This window comes from Theobroma umbraticum, unplaced genomic scaffold (assembly GCF_002168275.2).
Source record: "Theobroma umbraticum cultivar Fairchild unplaced genomic scaffold, ASM216827v3 scaffold_20.0, whole genome shotgun sequence".
Lineage (NCBI taxonomy): Eukaryota > Viridiplantae > Streptophyta > Magnoliopsida > Malvales > Malvaceae > Theobroma > Theobroma umbraticum.
Window position 1 is genome coordinate 2,254,232 of NW_018397266.1, and position 12,840 is coordinate 2,267,071.

General features: G+C 31.8%; 2 protein-coding genes across 4 annotated transcripts; both read right to left on the reverse strand.

The window, feature by feature from the left end:
- Nucleotides 1–22: 22 nt before the first annotated feature.
- TAF15 (TBP-associated factor 15) lies at nt 23–5,121 on the reverse strand. Of its 3 annotated transcripts, none has more exons than XM_021437566.2 (7): nt 4,926–5,121; nt 4,426–4,582; nt 3,996–4,342; nt 3,679–3,876; nt 2,897–2,980; nt 1,109–1,190; nt 23–1,026 (listed from the first exon to the last, which is right to left on the reverse strand). In XM_021437566.2, the coding sequence occupies exons 2-7, from the start codon at nt 4,543–4,545 to the stop codon at nt 862–864; spliced, it is 996 nt and encodes a 331-aa protein (XP_021293241.1). In that variant the 5' UTR covers nt 4,546–4,582; nt 4,926–5,121; the 3' UTR covers nt 23–861. The 3 variants fall into 3 exon arrangements, with proteins under 3 accessions (XP_021293241.1, XP_021293240.1, XP_021293239.1); XM_021437565.2 differs by having other exon boundaries at nt 24–1,026; nt 4,426–4,572; nt 4,926–5,120; XM_021437564.2 differs by having other exon boundaries at nt 24–1,026; nt 4,426–4,604; nt 4,926–5,120.
- Nucleotides 5,122–6,376: 1,255 nt separating this feature from the next.
- LOC110423336 (Sec14p-like phosphatidylinositol transfer family protein) lies at nt 6,377–10,596 on the reverse strand. Its single transcript, XM_021437547.2, has 6 exons — nt 10,254–10,596; nt 9,888–10,143; nt 8,736–8,772; nt 8,464–8,581; nt 7,172–7,282; nt 6,377–6,843 (listed from the first exon to the last, which is right to left on the reverse strand). The coding sequence occupies exons 1-6, from the start codon at nt 10,323–10,325 to the stop codon at nt 6,706–6,708; spliced, it is 732 nt and encodes a 243-aa protein (XP_021293222.1). The 5' UTR covers nt 10,326–10,596; the 3' UTR covers nt 6,377–6,705.
- Between the last annotated feature and the right edge of the window lie 2,244 nt (nt 10,597–12,840).

Sequence of the window (12,840 nt, forward strand, 5' to 3'; positions counted from 1 at the left end):
CTCTCTCTCTCTCTCTCTCTCTCTCTCTCTCTCCCTGATTCCCCTCTTTCTTTCTCCCCAAACATTTTTTGGTCTCCTGATTTTTTTTTCGTTATCCAGTTTTTTAATGTCTAAAAATAAATAATTTTTAGGAAAAAAACATGTATATTTTTTTATTTTTTTCCAATTTTTTAGGTTTTTCATTTCAAAAATAAAATTTTTTAGAAAAAAACATTTTTTCTATTTTTTGTTTTCCAAAATTGTTTACATTTTACAGCCAAACTAAAGCAAAATTAGGTTTGATATGGTTTGCTACAAAAAAAAAGGAAATAAAATTCTGAATTCTTACTTTCATTTCATCCTTTTAAATTACCCATAGACAAAACAAACATAAATAGGCACAGCCCTACAGCATCTGATATGCATATAACAATAGGTAAGTTTTAGTGGCACATCTTAAGTTGAAATTTTTTTCCCTTGAAAATTTAGATGTTTTAAGTATTCTATACCTATATGGAAGTTTAAGATGAGTATCTGTCTGATATAAAGATGTTATGAGATGTGGTTACCTCCTACATCTATTTTAGTACCACAAATCACTAGTCAAACTGATCTGGCGCTAGCAAAGCCTAAGTAGAAGGTTTCTTTCACATTGTCTATTTGTTGTAATCTATATTACAAGGACTCGAAGATGAGTGTTGGATACAGGTACATTCAATTTTTTTCTAAGTTTTTCCATATATTTGGAGGGCCAGACCTTCATACCCATGTCTGTTGGATATGTGTTGAACATGGGTGCTTCAGGGAAAATGAAGAGTCAGAGCAACATAGATTTTAATAGCCTTCACATGTATGACAATCAGTATCTTAAAATACCATATCCTAATATGAACCAGTTATCAAAGTAATGATCCCAATACCTAGTTCCTCAACCTCCCAGCCAGCACGGCCCGAACCTGGTAGCCCTCGTCCAGCTTCAGCTTGTTGTGTTTTGGCTCGGAATTTTTTCTTGAGATTGCCAAACTCATCATACATCTCACCATCATCCTGAAATTGGATCATAATTGCCATCACATTAAGATGCATAATAAATTAAGCTTCAAGTAATGATAGTGAAGATATAGTTTACTTCTTCTGCCTCACGTCGACGTCGCCTTGTTTCCTCTATCTCTTCTTCATCAAGTTCCTTGTAACCACCACCACGTCCTCCTCTGTTAAGAACAGGTTTAAAGCAAATGCAAGAAGTTTTGCACATAGAAATACACTCAAAGGACCAAAGGGGGCAAAAGCTTGGTAGAACTGCGGTAATTTGGCATAATGACATAAATAACTTGGTAGCAATTCACTCCACTTACAAAAAGCCCATTAAATGAGTCAAATCAATGGGGTGGAGGAAATGAAATGATAAGAAAAGAATGTAGATAAGAAAATGAATATAATGCTTGATAAAATCAATTAACTATAGCATAGAATGCCGTGGCAGCACAGGACAAGAATGCATATGCAGTAACACTGCTCACTTCAGAACACCAGATAGAATTAGGTAAATACTGTTAACAAGGATTAGAATGGACTGTGTTTAAGAATAGATGCAATTCAGGTCATAAGAGGAAAACTACTTTTCTTTTTAGTTTGCACTCCATTGAAATGAATGTGTATGTCATAAAATTTATGAATTCATGGAAACTCATATTTTCTTCAAGAACAAATACCCTAAATCTAATAGTCATGACAGGGCATACACAGAGTCTTCTTGCTCCACATCTTGATCATAGGTAGCCGGTAGAACTATATATTCTAATAAGTTCAAATGATGGAAATGGGTAGCTAGGGGAAGATGATGGAATGAACTTTAAGAGTGTTACATACCAATTGTACTAATAAAACTCAATCAAGCCATTAGAAATAGCATTTAACCCAGCATATTGAGCCCTAACTATCATCACATTTTCCATTTACACGGAGCCCAAAACAGAATCAAACTAACTGAGAAACATATTTAACAGAAATGAGTGAAACCAGAGTCCCCAAGACATTTGACATAGGAAGAAAGTACTGAAAGTAGTTTGCGGTAAACACAGCCTGAATACTCCAACAAGGAGCATAAGTAGATGTAGATCACATTGGTAACAGCAAACAAAAATAAAAAAAAGATAACATTTATTCTCCGCATAAAGGTTTTTTAGTGAGATGCTTAAAATGAAAAAAAAAGAAAAAGACTAGTTAGTTTTTCAGACCATTGCATCCTTTATCACAAATAAAATTTGCTAAATATGAAGGAGATAAAACACAGGCAAATACAAGAATTAACTTGTGTAATGGAATTTGCTTTTATTTTCCACCTCCTTCCAGTAAAGGGAGCACAGAACAAGTTGATTTTCGTTTTTTAAAGAAAATGATAAGTAAGCAAAGGTATAATGCATTTCAAAGAAAGCAAAACCACATTTCAGCAAGTTTATTTGAATTGGGGAAGGTGGATATCAGAAGGAAATTCTGTCATGCTTGATTGGCAATAGTAACCCAAATAATATCTATACTGTTAATGAAACATGGTTCAGAGCTTTCTTTATAACAACTAAAACGCCATAAACAGAAATTATATTTTGGAGAGAGAGAACGAGAGAGAAATTAAAAGAGGTGCAAGAAATGCCCATCCAAAACCCAAAAGGTTAATCAGAGAAAACAGAAGCACTCACAGGATTACATGAAAAAAATTATTTATACATATATAAATTACAGGTGAAAATAACCTCAAGGATATTCTAGTAATAAGAATGAAATGAAGCAAACGATACAACAACAGAAAACAACATAGAAAAGTAAATGAACTACACAAAGATAAATATTCAATTTTTCAATGAAAATATCTCAAAGATTTTATTTGCATCTAAGAAAACACATGTCAAATAGTTATCACCTCACACCACCCTCATTGTGACCAGGTTTATTGGTGTTGCATATATTGCATTTCGTACGCTTAGCCCAGTTGATGTTGCCACACCTATAAAACAAAAGTTGAAAGACCTGGCATGAATAATGCTGCATTTAGGAAAGGTTTTCATTCAAGTATCGAAAACATGCTCATTTCCAAACATTTGCACAGTATAAGCGTTACAAAGTGGAAGACACCACACAAACTACTCCCAGTGGTTAGGACACAAGTTGAATAGTCAAGGTAATAGTCAAGGTAATGGAACCAATTTAAATAGACCAGCAAATTATTAGAGACTTATCAAGTGGACCTAGCTCAAGTGGTAAGGGAGGGATGTTATTAGGCTAGAGATCTTAAGTTCAAGCCATAATTCTCTGCCTTGTACAAAAGAAGAGAAAAAGAAAAAGAAAACCTTGACTTGCCATGTGCAATCAAAGATTCCTATTCAAAATCTCTGAAAAAGTAAACAAAACTGCATCTTAACAGAGATATAATGAAAAGACATGCACATGTCGAGATGCACAAAGAAAGGGCAGGACATGCATGCCTCAAACACTAATGCCAAACCTCAGTTAAAGCAGAAGTCATAAATCACAAATCCGCCTACTTGGTTTTATGCACTGCAAGGCTTGACAAAACTTAGGATTTTAGAGATTAAACACGATTGTGAAGAGCTTAGCAAGAATAGAGAACTGAAAATCTATGCCTAAGATCAGACAAGGACCAGAATAAAATAAAACATCTCACTTAAGCATTAGAAGTCATACATAGGACAAGGCCAATCATTTGGGCCAAAAAGTCCACCAGTAGCACCCACTGCTCCTCGGCCATGACTTCCAGAGTCATGGGCACCACGACCCTTCCCATGACCGCCAGCCCCTCCACCACCACCAGATGCACCTGCAGGTCGAGCACTTCCGCAACGGTTGCACACACCACGGAAGGCGAAATTTACATTGGAACAACTGCAACCAAAAATATAAAATGAGGAAGCATCTACATAAGGATCAGAGTTAAAGACAATTTAAAAGAAAAGGTTATAAAAGAGCAAGAAGAAGCTGCTCACCAATATCACATCACAGACCTTGTATTTGGACAGAGCCAGTCTCCCTCCTGTTGCCATGTTTTTCCCGAAGCATCACCCCGACCTCTACCCCTTCCACCACCCCCATTCATGTCCCTAGCCGCATCTTCCTCCAATCCGCCACCATCACCAGCCACAGTTGGAGGATCTCCACCAGCATTACTATTCTTACTCTCTGCTATAAAAACCCCAATTGTGCTTCCATGGAAATCCTTGTTGTTAAACCATTCAACAGCAGCCAATGCAGCATGGGGATCCTCATAAGTAACAGTAGCATCTCCTTTGGGCTCATTTGTTGCCTTGTCTCTGTATAACCATATCTTAGGTCGACCAGTTCGCTTATCTTTCTAAAAAAATCAGCAAAAACACAATAATAAGATATATAACACATGCAGCTGCGTATCATTGTTTTTAAATTAGAAGATTATACCTTTAGCAAGCCAATGGTCCCGAAATATTCAGCTAACATAGTTTCATCGGTTCCCTGAGGTAGATTACAAACATAAACAGAACCATTTGAAGGGACTCCTCTTCCTGAATGGCTTGCCATTGTTTCCCCAAATTCATCAAAAACTTCCTAGAAAGTTCTAAGGAACATTATATGCTTACCTAAATTTATAATTAAAAATAAAGGTAAGAAAAGAAGAAGAAAAATGCGTAACTGAAAATACATGGTGGCATTAACAGAAATAATAATAATAATAACAATAATAATAATAATAATATCACAACTAAAAACGATACGATAGATCATACCTTAGAAAATAAATTTTTAAAAAAAAGAAGATCTTTAAAACGAATTAAAACTTTAGCGAACATAAATTAAATAGAATCGAAAAAAGTTAGGGTAACCTACAAACAAGAAACAAAAGGTAAAAGATCTGAAGCCTAAGAATTAAAATCGAGGGAAAGGAGAAACGGTATTCTCACGGTGGTTGAGGCGGAAGATGGAATGTGCAAATTTTGCGACGGCGGTGATTTCGTCGCCGGCGACACCGGTAGTTTATTTTCTCTTCTTCGTTACGACTTTCGAAAGGATAGAGCCGAGGGCTTTCGTGTTACTACGAGTCCTGGCGTCCGCTGTGTTTGATTAATTAATTGGAAGAACGTAAACAAAAATGAGTGCGACCTTTTTCTTTTTAAATATATAAATAATTCATTGACTTCAATTTGATATTTGTTTTATCTTTTTTCCTGTAATTATTTACTACTTATTTAACAGTTATTATAGACTTAATTCAGATGGGAAAAGTTTAGGTAAAATTTATTATTATTTTATTTTTAATAAAAATCTTACCAATTTGTTTGAAAAATCTTATTAGTGCTTTTTCTTGTATAAAAAATTGTATAATCCTTTTAAAAAATTTTAAATTATTTTAAAAAATTTTTATTTTTATATTCCATTCTATTAAATTTTTATATTTTTCAAATAAAAACTTTAAAAATTAACTAACTGAACTTGATATTATATCCACGTGTTATGTCATATTATTATTTATTATATTTTTAAAATAAAAATTTAATTAAGTTATTATGCTATATTAATATGTTATGTCATTATTTAGTTTGACATAGAAAGTTAAATGGTATTTTAACTATCAAACTTATTTAATCAAAAATAAAAATATAAAAATTAAATTAAATTTAATAAAAAAGTAAAAATCTTATTTAAAATTTTCCGAATAATTAGAGATAAATAATTTTTTAATTTCTTACTATTCGTTGCATCATTTTTTAAAATTATTTTTTCATTTTATTAGAATGTTAAATTGTACAATTTTTTTTTTTAGGTTTTATCCATGGGACCAAATTGTACATTAGGTGTTTTAAGAGCCTTCATATGCTCACTCTTATTCTTAGTCTCATGCTGTTTTAACGGAGGGACAAACACTCTTGTCAACTAACACTATGATGCTGATTTGTATTCCTCTTCCTCTTTTTCAAGCATAATTCTTTTATGCATTGGCATAGGTTTTATTATTGTCTACCCTTTTTGATTTATACTCTATTGAACTATGCCCTATTTTCTATTTTCCCTCTTTCCAGCCTCTTTTGCTTTCCAAGACATGTTTTGCTTGGCCAATTGCAGAGCCAAATGTTGGTGATGGTGTGGTTAGCCACCCCACAATAGCATTTGGAGTTACAACAGCCTTAAGATGAACTATATAGTGGTCTTAAGGGATATAAGAGACTAGGCTATAGCTCATAAACTTGAGTATAGGTTGTCTTGATACCTTATGTATGTGGCTATCTGGTCTTTTTAAGCCTTTTAGAAGAGCACTTTATATCTGCAATTCTTATCCAAACACTATACATACAAAATCTGAAATAGAACAAGGCAATATCAATCTTTTAGGCAGATCGAAATGTATAATAAGATATATATATATATATATATATATATATATATATATGAGGCACGCAAGTCATTTATTTAATGAGATGATATTGCCATTGAAGAAGGTGTTGAGAAGGTTATTTTCAAATTTGTAGCAATTCAAGATGATGATAAGATACTCCATTGAAGCCAACTTCATGTTGGAACTATCAATCAGACTTAATATTTGTATTAGGGGGATTAATGGCAGCTGCATTGATCCTTTTGAGGGTTTAATTTTAACCCTTCAATTTGCTGCAGTGTTGACTAATATTAGTCACGTTGAATACTCCAAGGATTAGCAATAGTGGCTACCTAGAACTTATGGTGGGATCAACCTTCCAATGGCAGCACTACTACATCTTGAATAGCTGTCAGCTTTGCTCTACCACCATACTCGACTGGCACGGCTTCTTCACCTACCTCATCTATAAAGCATTTCTTCTCATCTTCATTGGTCACAATCACAATCTGCATTCATTGTTGCAAAACAAGCCAAATCGGTTATCACATAACATAATATTCCGGTTCACTAAACACGCTCCAATTAACTTTACAACCAGAAACTCCTTTAATAGCATAAATCTACAAGTGATATGAGGCATAGACACAGCAGGGCAGTCAGGCATATTGATCCCTATTTTTCGGCTACGAAGATGCACTAAATCCATGTTGCCGACATATATCCACCACCATTAAGTATAAAAATCATAGGGGCCAGTGAGTTTATTACATATCTAAAGAGTTACACTTCTGCTAAGATTCTAAACACCACCATTTAAGAAAAAGTAGTAACTACCTTTTCCAGTGTTGCCTTCTCAATGAAGCGAGAAACCATCCTCCAAACACTAACAAAAAAACGTGGCATATGTAAAATGTACAACTTTGCTAAGCGCTCTGGGAAATATGCCTGCATGAAGTGAGGATTAAGACTAAATAAGTACCAGTGAAGAAAAGGTATCGAGTTTATGAAACAGAACTTAGAGTTAAATTCAACTTATTATCTGTTGGGATTTAGGAGAGTTAAGTACAGTTCTTCCCATATTATCTATTTCCTTAATTAGACATGGAAAATAGCCTAGTTTCATTGGGAAATATATTAGCAAAAACCAACAAGCAGGTTAGACAGACAAATTGACAGGCAGGATAAGAATCTAGTGAATACTTGGGAGACAAAATGGCCCGATTTTTAATTTTAAAGAATGCTATAAACAGTTTATAAAAGATGACCTCATAATCAGATTGTACACTAAATCAACCAGAAGACATATGTCAAGCATTACTATGTCATTAAGTAGGGTTCTGCTTACTAGGATTTTATTCCACACAGATACAAAACGTTAGTAGGCCCAAGAAAGTTAACAAGAATTCAGGATACCAGAAAAAAGTGTTCAGAACTTTACTCAATTTTTTAAGAATATACCCCTGTTATTCTGTAGCCCACATGGAACATTTAGCTTCTTTGTATGGTAAGTGATATTAGAACTAGCAAGTTCAAGTGACAGAAAGAATTAACAACCTCAGCTTTGCATCCATATGAATAATTTGGATAAAAGAATTGGGGAAAAGAAAATCTATGACAAAAGTATGGTACAAAAAATTGGTTTACCTGTTTATTTTGAAGGGAGAAAAACAAGAACCATTAACAAACATTCCAAAGCAGGGTTGAGAAAGTGGAGAGCTGGACAGAGTTATAACTTCCAGCATTTGAATGATCTCAGCAGGCCAATATGGTATGCCTCACAGCCTGAGAGTTATTTTTGTCTCTTACCAAAATATAATAAATCTATGGGAGGTGGAATCAGTTTTCAACGGAGCCAACTCTACTCTGAGGGTGGTTTCTGCATTTTTTACGACATGTACCCATATTCTCTCACTTTTTACCTTTATATGAATTAAGGGATGCCATGTGTGAACAACAAAACTCTTCATACCATTATATAAGTTACCATTAAAGACATCCAAAATATTTTCAGCAAAATCACAGAGCTATCATTTCTTTTTTCCCATGCCCTATCCTGGTTTTTGTTTTCTTATATAAGCCACATAAAATATTGTTCTTCTGAACATATTCCGAAAACATAGGCTTACCTGTAAGAACTGAAATCCAGTTATTAATCCACGCGCATCAACATTTTTGTACGTAATTTGTTGAAAATCAAGAATGCCAATCAACTTTTCATTTCCTAGTTCTCTTCCTTTGACAGAGCTGAAATAGGCACAACTCACCAAGTCAAAAAATAAAATAATAAAGGGAGAAGCAATGAAATAACCAGCATCATGTATATGAAAATATGAGCCTTGGAGCTTGTATTCCAAAACAACCTCCCACAACAATCATCATTTGTAAATCAGAATGATACCTTGCTAAGGTTTTGTCTAAGATATAAATCACAAACTCTGCATCAAGAGATAAACAAAATTAATCAAATTTCACAAGCTGGCCACTTTTAAGAATATGTAATGAGAGATAATCAATTTCAAATAATTCTACCATTTTGGTACTAATAGTCATTGGCAGCAGGATAATGCAAGTTACAGTGCAATGCAGGCTTAGTACATCAGATGAAGTCAGTATCAGATTTCCACTCCCAATTACCAAAGAAGGGCACAGTAAAACATATATGAAATTAGCATATCATCTTATGAAGTCATGCGTACAACAGCAGCTGCATGATACCATCCAGAAGCTGTCATACTCAGTTACTCACCCATCAGTGGGCAGTGGCAGAACCAGATGTATAACTTTTATAAATCTCCTATTCCTTAAGGATTGAACACCAATCTATTTATGCAGTGAGATGTTACTCAACCATTTAATTTAAAGGTTGTTGACTTTGGACCTAAAATTCCAGATTTTGTGTCAATTCTCAAGTCATTACTCAGAATAAAGTCACTGGAGTATGCTCAAATCTATTGTCAAAAGTCAAAACCCTTTTCTAACAAATAGGTCTCAAAAATCACTACTTTAAACTATAAAAAATATCTAAAGAATTGAATTTTGAACATAAAAAATGATAGGAGTCTTGCTTGGTACAAAAGACAAACATAACATATGAATAGAATCATACATAAGCTTCATTATAGTATTTCTAATTAAGATTAATTATTTATAAAGTTTACTTGCAAATATAGAATACCTTAAACTTGAAAGGCCACAAGTTTAATTTCTGCAAGGACATGTGTGAGTTACCTAATATAATAAACAGGATTTAAAACCTTTTGGAACCCAGTTTTATTTAGCTTCCCCATTATGTTTCGCCCTTATGATAAAACTTTTTTGTCATGACCCCTACAATTCTAGTGATCCATTTCATATGGACAATCCTGATCAAAGACATCATTTCACAAATTGGAACAGATCAAATTTGAGGCAAACCTAATCATAACTCCATCAATATGTATGAATTATAGCAAATATTTATCCCTTATGGATAACAAAAAATTAAAGTAAATTATAAGCAAATTGATCAACCATGATAAAGAAGAGTGGAATTAATGAGCTAACTAATTACTTTTGAACTGGATAAGATCCTTTGGAGGAAAGTGCTTGCATGCTTTGACAATTAACACTGGATATCCTGTCTTTGATGAGTCTTGCAAAAAAATCTTTCTGGCTTCCAATTGATCAGGCACTTCAGCTTCTGCAATGAACCCGTTTGGAACCATAGAAGACCTCCATTCGAGCCACCGGACAAACATCTTTGCAGCCTTTTGTGTGTCCATTGATCTTGCAATCAAGAACCTCATGAGCGTTGGATCCCCATATTTCTACCACACCAAAAAAAAAAAAGGTTCAAAAACATATTAAAGAAAAAATGAATTGAAATTCAAGTATAATAAAAATTGCATTTCTGTCACAAAAGGAATTAGTTAGCTACCTCTGTTGAAAACCCAAGTTTCTCAACTGATTTCCTCATCTGGGTCAGTGCAAGTTCTTGGCTTTTCTCCATGTTAGCGCAAAAGGAAGCTACTTTTGGCTTGTTAGAGAGTGTTTCTGAACAAAAACCTGAGATAAAAAAAGAAGAAAGAGTTTTGACCCAGTTATCAAAAGAGGTTGCCCTACTCGTTTTGACACGTTAGATGCAAGAGAGAGAGACAGAGAGAGAGATGGGTTGGGTTTGAGTTTTGACAAAATGGAAGAAAAGCAGGTGAGTTAGGCTGTGTAGCCAGAGATATGGGGAAGAGCTGACAGTGACATAAAGGACTGGTTGGCTGTTGCTTTGGGAGTTAAACTCCATTTTGAAAGCTACACATCTCAAATTTAACAAATTCTTTAGTCTTTCACCCAACAAAAAATTAAAAAATCAGCTACAATACATGAATTTTGGAAGATGATTAAACTGATTGGTTGGGAAGCTATTCTTCTATCAGCCACAGAAGCAAGCAAGCATCCATTAGACTCTTTGTACAATTATACCGCCAATCCATGTTTCATTTCTTTGTCATGTTAAATTAAATAAATAAATATAAACACGTCACAAATAATTATTTATATTAAAATATAAAATATATAAATATATTTAATAATTATGTAACAGAAAACAAGTGTCAACTTTATTTTATATGATACTATATAATTACTAAATACAATTAGACAATTAATTTTTTTAACTTGATTAAATTAAAATATTTATATTTAAATATAATTTTTATTTAAATTTACAATCAATAATTATAAAAATAATTATAACAAAATAATAATAACATCTAATATAATAAAATTCAACATAAATCTTAACATCCATAACATTCATTATCATTCTAATAAAATTCATAATTAATATCCAACCTTAAAATACTAATAACATTTCTTTTGGAATAGATCCAATATGAAGAGTCCAAATGAAAAGAAAGGAACAAAACAATTAGAGTCTAGTATTATTACCTTATTATCTTTGTCAAATTTAAAAAATTATTTAAATAAGACTAAAATAGTATTTCATTACTAATATTAATGGGTTGACAAATGTGTTATTTATACATATTTAAATACGATAACACAATTAATTAAATGTATTTAAAATATGTCTTAAATGTATTAAACATATTTGACATGGTTATGATACGAAACACACAAAGCTAGATTTAAACTTATTTAATTTCATGTCTTCTCGTATCATATTATTATATTGTGTCTAAAATTATCAGATCAACTCTAAATATCATTTTATTGTATTTATGCACTTTTAAGATCAAAACTCAAACTTGAACTCTATCTTTGGTACCCCTAAAAATCAACTTAAATTTAAAATATTTATTTAACATTAAATATTTGTTTAGTGATACGTACATCTATTTTTAATTTAATTTTATCTCTTTCTCAAAAAAAATTAATTAACTAATTTTTATAGTTAATTTTTAATTATGTAGTAATTTATCTTTATATTTAAACCACTTTAATATGTACACCTCTTATTTCATGTTTTATATAAAAATTTAATAAGTTATTTTTTTATTTTTTTATTAAAATTATAACTTATCAATGTTACTAAACAAATTTTACTATCAAATAAGATAAAGAAACACTACATTCAAAGAATTTGTAGATTTTCATACTGAATCAAATGTGAATATGCTATTAGAGACAAATAAAGTAAATATGTAGCTTTAGAAAATCAAATTTACTCCCTTGATCTCGATTCGTTTGTCCCTTATTGACTTTTTAATCAAATAAATTCAATTTTAATAATTATTTTTAATAAAATTATAAAGTCATAAAATGTTAAAAAATAAAAATTACAAATTTTGGGTTTCAAAATTTTCAAAATATAGTTTTAGAAATTTAATTTTATATAATATTTTAAAAAATATTCACCAAAATTGAATTTATTTGATTGAAAAAATTCACAAAAGACAAATAAAATAAGAGAGAAGAAGTATTAGGGAGCTGCAGTGTAATTTTATTGATCAAATTTTTTTAAAAAAATTTAAACTCATATTTTTAAAATAAAAAAATTATACATTAATTAATAAAAAAAAACACGAGCTCGTTGATCATTCTTTTGTCCTCTTCTTTTACACTTATTAATTTTTTTCCATGGAAGAGTCAAACTCAAATTAATTTTGATAACTGTTTTGACAATTGACATCTTTTCCTTTTATCTTTTCAGTTTTTCCCTTTTTGAAAAATAAATTTCAAGAATTAATTTGCAGGTCATTATTCCAAAGTCTAAACAAGACAAAAACAACATTTTTCATAGCAAAAAAACAAAATTAACTTTATTTTAGCAAGGACAATGCTTTGGGCAAGGAATATTCCTTGGATGGAAATGGTAGCCAGAACATATTTTTGGGTTGAAAAACCTGAAATAATATTTAAAAAATCATTTTCTTTTGGTTATGGGATGGGTTATATCATTTTAACTCATTGAATAACTTTTAAACATTTACAAGTTTTATAATGAAAAATTATCTTATATGTTTTTTAAAGGTATAATATTTTAAAAAGTCTCTAAAATTCAAATA